The sequence below is a fragment of the Typopeltis vanoorti genome, chromosome 14 (assembly GCF_054136105.1).
Source record: "Typopeltis vanoorti isolate ZY-2024b chromosome 14, IOZ_Tvanoo_1.0, whole genome shotgun sequence".
In the NCBI taxonomy this organism is placed as follows: domain Eukaryota; kingdom Metazoa; phylum Arthropoda; class Arachnida; order Uropygi; family Thelyphonidae; genus Typopeltis; species Typopeltis vanoorti.
The window spans coordinates 62,831,149-62,837,148 of record NC_143562.1 but is presented as its reverse complement, the minus strand read 5'-3'; the positions used below and the strand labels follow the sequence as shown (position 1 = coordinate 62,837,148).

Below are 6,000 nucleotides of genomic sequence, written 5' to 3'. Positions count from 1 at the left end.
TGAACATCTGCATGATGTTTGATGGTCCAAAAATTCCCACTGATCGCTATCATACACTTGTGAAAAATATACTCCATAGGACAGATGCAGTCATCACAGCAAAAGGAGATCTTACATCTTATTAAGGTGGGTGCCATGGCTGTCTGTTTCTCACATTATGGTGTCCATTGACTTCTTTCCAAGCAGTGTCTATATATGTTAGAGATCATTACTGAAATTGATTTTCTATATTCAATGTTTTTTGTAATAAAATTTAAAGGAAAGAAAGGCCTTCAAATAATCTTTACAATTTTATTTGTGCAATCACATCTTACTCAGTTTACATTTAGTATATACAGTGCTATAAAATTATCCTGCATTTGTTGTATTTTCAGTAACAAAGCACCAAAATAAAAGTTCATTAGCAAAATACATTCTTTCAAGGTTTCCTAAAAGACATTCAGGATAAAGATGCAAACAGCCTTTTAATTTCTAGAGGAAATATAATAAAGCATAACAATGGAAGACAGTTTTATATTTTACAATAATAAAATACAATAAATAAAACCAGCACTCTTAGTATACTAGAAGCTGGGAAAAAGTTTTTCTTAAAAATACATAATTACTGTATTACCCAGAGCAGGGCTACTCAGATGATACACCTGGCATATAATAAATCCATATGTCATACTATGCTACTACTGCAAAATTATTTGTTAGGGTCTCTAATCAGCATTGGAAAGACTGAGCTTAGTGGCAAGTTTAGGACTGTAAGAAATTTAAGTTTGAAAGAAATAAATGTTAAACAATGAGAAGTCCACTTTTAGCCACATGTTTAAACTCAAAGTACAAACATGCCACACACCGCAGTATTGGTATGTGCATGTAGGTGAAAATATTCATCGGATTTAGTTACAAAAAATAAATTTAAAATTGTATGCACAAGTGATCCAGTGCTGACTAGCAAGAGACAATAATTAGAAACCTCGCTTTTAATTCTTAGATACTTCCTGAACACTTTTATCATCATATATGCAATAAAAATATGCTGCTGGTTTCAGAGATGGTAAGTAAGAGAATGCTGCAGTTAACGTGAGCTCTAAGGAGAAAGAATTACATGGATAAGAGAAAGAAACAGGTACCGTGAACTTTTCATGGGTCTGCTTTCTATGATTACCCTCAGAGCAAACAACATGTGACAAATTAAGATGTGCTGAACAAAATATGGAAAGGACATTCTGTGAAAACGTGAATTGTCTGAAGTTAGTGACAGAGATCATGAATTAGTGCTTAAACAACTGAACTTCAATAAACAGTTGTTCATTGAAATAAAGCAATTAAATGAAGACTACTTATCTTTCAGTTTCTCTACTAAGTTAAAAACAAGTTCCATTATTATTTTTCATAATTTTCAAACTTTGCAAATAAGAGCAGCATGGTAAAGCTGAGCCTCAATTTTGTAACAAACTAGGAACTATTATATTCTGGTATAAAATGCAAATTTAACTTATATCTCTTCATCTCTTGAATCACAAAAATCTAGATCAGTAACCAAACATCTCACACTTATCGTTTATGGAAATGTTGAATGAAAATTATTGCATATTAATATAAGACATTTATAAGGCAATATCTATAATTTCTAGCTAGTATTAATTGAGATGGATGAAGCATTTCAAATAGCTGAGTAGCCCTGGTCTTTGAAACACTTATTTTCTGGATAGTTTGACATAACAAATAAATAGAAACTTTTATTTTAAAGAAGATAATGAACATATTATACACTGCCCATTTCACATAAACCAATTTTATTTACATTCAGGTTTATTTTTCACAGGGAATCCTTCACAACTGTCAATAGGTAATACACTTTTTTTAAAAAAATTAGAATAAACAAAAGGAATGTTGAATCCTCTATCCAGCTAGCAGGTTCAGAGAATAGCCCCCCACCTTTCTAAAGACAGACAGTCAAAAAGAATGGAGTATATTTTCAGAGTTGTTAAAACACTTCTGAAAACGCATATTATTATGTATCTCTTTTATAAATATATATAGCTTTTTTTTTTAATTTCAGCAAAAAATGAGACTTTAATCAAGAACATCATGCTCATTAAACCAAAAAAGAAAAATGTTTTCTGACTTACTGATTTGACTCTCATAAACCCTGAAAATTATGGACCTCAACAACTGTTGTGTTTGCACAAATAATTGTACATAATTTTTCACTGAAGGTAAACTCCAAGTTGAAGAGCTGTTTGTAAGAGAACTTTGATACCTGGCATGAAACTACTAGTCTCTGAAAAGTTAGCACTAGAAACCAGTTGACTATGGACTGTCAGTGCACCTGGGTAGTCACCCTGCTGAATTGCTTGAATAATCTGATGCAGTCCCAACATAATACCACTGGACAACTAAGGGGAGAGAGAGAAAAAGAGAGCAACATATATCAATTCTTAAAACTTAACACTTAAATGATATATGAAACAGTGTAATTTGTAAAAAAACTTTTTTTTTTCCATGTGAAATAAATTTATTATATTTTAAACATTTTCTTACCATGAAAATAAATGCAGATGACTTCACTTTTTTAGCACCCATGGGAATAATTTTCTACAGTGGACGCTTTGTCATTGAATGTCTTTGATTGATCGTGGCCTGCCACCCAGGAGTGCTCATCTTGCCAAAGCGGGGATCAAAGTAATTCATGACTACCAGGACCCCCCCCCCCCCCCGCACATTGCAGCAAGGCATCCCAGTGATGGTGGTATGGAAGAGAGGAGAGTAAAAAAACTCAGGAGAAGAAGAGTGAATAATGTGGGAAGTATAGAAAAAAGAAGAATGAATAGAGCCGGTACCATCATTGGGAGCTTCAATGGACAATGGCTTCCCTCGGCGTAAAATCAACAGAACCCCCCCCCCCCCCCCTCAAACCAACCTTCTCCCCCATAAAAAAAAAAAGAAAAAAATCATGCACCTGGGACACCTCAGAAAAAATCTCATGTACTGTAAAACATAAACATTGATACACATACAGATAATAATATATGGATGATGCTGGGGGAAGAACAGTGGCTAACATGATAATCATGTTCTTGAAACAGGGAGGGTACAGTATATAAAGTTCTTTGCTGATGGCTTAATTGGTTATTTAACCAAATATGACCGTGAAAGTGCAAATATGATTGCTGTCAGCATTTTCACAACTTATGTGATATCAATTCAATAGTTAACTGTTTTCATTTCTTTCTGAGCCTGCTATTTATAAATGAATAATTACTTGAGAAATAAAACTTATTACAATAATGCATTTTATGACATGAAGGAGTAATGATATTCTTTTTATCATTACTTACAATGACAATATTCATTGCTTCCCTCGTACACACACACACACTTTTGGCTTTTTGTGTGTGTGTGTGCGCGTGTGTGTGTGTGAAGTGTTTGTAAAATGAAAAGAGAAATGCTGATATAGTAATAAATCTTTGCTATCATTAGAAATAGTTATTTTACAAAAAGGTGTTGGCTACATGCTTGACATTTACTATAGCACTGGCCTAGTATTTACAGCAGAGATACATTCATGCAGAATAAGACTTTTGCCTGTTAAGATGCAGGATATCAAATTAACTCTTAATAAAAAGTAAAAGAAATGAAATGAAAAGCATACAGAGAAATGTTTTTTTTAAAAAAAGTACCACTATACTGCCTATGGGCCTATTTAAAGTCAGTTCAGCATCAACTGTACTTATTCTAAGTGACAACTTGTAAATCATAAATCTGAGATCAACTTTTGAAAAGTCCAAATCCAATAAAAAAATGAAAAATCTAGCATAGCATAGAAAATAGTATAGCCACCCCAGTCAATATATATTATAAACTTTAAATGAAAAATTACATTACTTTTGAAATAAACTGAAAAGAACTCAAAACTATATGCAATTAGCAGGAAAATGGATCCCTTTTAGATTAAAGGCTTTATCAAATCATCATAAGTCAAGTGAAAAGGATTTACTGCTTTTTTTGAGTAGCTTCACTATTGCAAACTTTGGATTAGCTGAAAAAACTTGATGGTAATGAGGGTGCAGTCTGTATCCTCATTAAAAAGTTCATTCTGAAATAAAATGAAAAAGCATGCAAACCTTTGAATTAAACAGTTTGTATGAGGAGTCACATGAGATTTTATAATTTTGTGTTACCTGATTTTGCCACTAAAATTAATCAAAACTAACTTTTAATAGATATTCTACATACAAATTTCATTATATTGCATCTAACCAATATTATTATTATTATTTGACACCTCCAGGGAGTCCAAGGACTCATCGAGGGAGGGCACCAGGTCTACAACTCCGTCTCCACCATTCAATCACAACTGACCACAACTACACTAACGCCATCTACCACCACTGGTATTTCCACAGACAATCACAAACATCCAGGCCCACGACGGGATTCAAACCCGCAGCCCTTTGGCTGGAGAGCAGATACGCTATCCACTCGGCCAACCAGGCTGGGTTGGTATATAGATTTATTAATATTACTTTGAAGGTTCAATGACTTATTGTAGCACTTCCATTTACTGAACAGACAAAATATTGGTTATATATATATATATATGATGATCAACCCACAGAAGCTGCACTGTAAGGCGAAGGCCTCTCCAATATGTGGGAAGGTTGGGTTAACTTCTCCCCATTCCATCCTGGGAGAGTTTATTATTTAGAGGTATGTATACTTGAATTAATAAGACAATCACAAATATCCATGCCTGTGGCGAGATCTGAAGCCTATTGCCTGGATGGTAGATACAATAATCACTCGGCCAAACAAGCTGGTGTGTGCATATATATACTGGGGAATACACATATATCCTTCCCACTGTGTTAAACTATTTAACCTTCAAACTATATGTATATCAAGTCACTTGATTATGACAAGAAAAATTATCCAACTAAAACTGAACCATATACAGAGAATCTTGCAGACATCCATTTTATTAAATTACATTCAGCCAGGGCACAGTTATTACAACATATAATTTCACTGTTTTGTCCTTTTTACACTCACACAATCGAATTGACCATTTGCATTAGTGACAAATTTTTGTAAGGATTTCAAATATCATATTCCATCTGTCCATCCAGTCCTGGAATAACTTGTGCATGATGTTTATGTGTTGTGTAAAACACACTTAAAAACTTTTATGAGCAACCATTGTTAAACACAATATATAATATATATATATACACACACCTACTTGAAATGTCTGGGCCATCTTCCTTTCCCATACCACCCCAAGAAGTTCAATAGCATTACAAAAATCTAAGGTAGGACTAGGAAAAGAAAGACTGATGTTAATGAAAAGTAATTTGTGCCTGTAATTAGTGCCAAGTCTAGAATGTGCACTGAATGAAGATAAACCATATTTCCATTCCCTTGATTTTTTTTTATCCTGGTCTGAACCTGTTTGGAGATGTTAGAATTGCCTTTCAACTGATGAGTGTGTCACTGTTCATGCAAAACTGCATGCACTCATTCACTGTTAAGATGAAAGATCAGGAACAAGTCAAACTAAACTACTTTAATAAATGCAAAAACTTATTCTGATTATAAGACCATCGGTTTAATACACATATGTACAAGAACGCCGACTAGTCTCGCAGCATACTGTCTAGCTTTGTCAAGACTAAAAAATATAAATGCAAAAAAAACGAAAGAATACAGTAACCTAACAGTAACCCCAACTAAGTGTAAACTTAGTTGTTAAACTGTTTTTCACTACACATGCCACATATATCTGGCTAAAGAATCAAATGAACAGAAACAAAAATATAAGTTGTTCAACTTATATTTTCAACTTATCACTTACCTCATTATCTCTTAATTTGTCATATAAATTTTCAAGTTTCCTAGCAATATCATCCAGCTTTCTTCTTGTTTGCTGAAAATAAAGAATTCAATCATTCCTTTAAATGCCTATTTAAATCTGTTGACAATTGTACTAATCCTTTGTGTCGGTAA

The 6,000-nt window shown here is 33.4% G+C and overlaps 1 protein-coding gene across 3 annotated transcripts in view; it reads right to left on the bottom strand.

The window, feature by feature from the left end:
* Nucleotides 1-277: 277 nt before the first annotated feature.
* The window catches only part of Sec31 (COPII coat complex component secretory 31), a 486,555-nt gene continuing 480,832 nt past the window's right edge, over nt 278-6,000 (bottom strand). For all 3 annotated transcript variants that reach the window (XM_090403344.1, XM_090403343.1, XM_090403345.1), the window contains exons 26-27: nt 5,849-5,920; nt 278-2,390 (exon numbers count right to left, since the gene is read on the bottom strand). In XM_090403344.1, the coding sequence (XP_090259470.1) occupies nt 2,202-2,390; nt 5,849-5,920 (261 nt within the window). In that variant the 3' untranslated portion in view covers nt 278-2,201. The remainder of the gene's footprint in view (nt 2,391-5,848; nt 5,921-6,000) is intronic.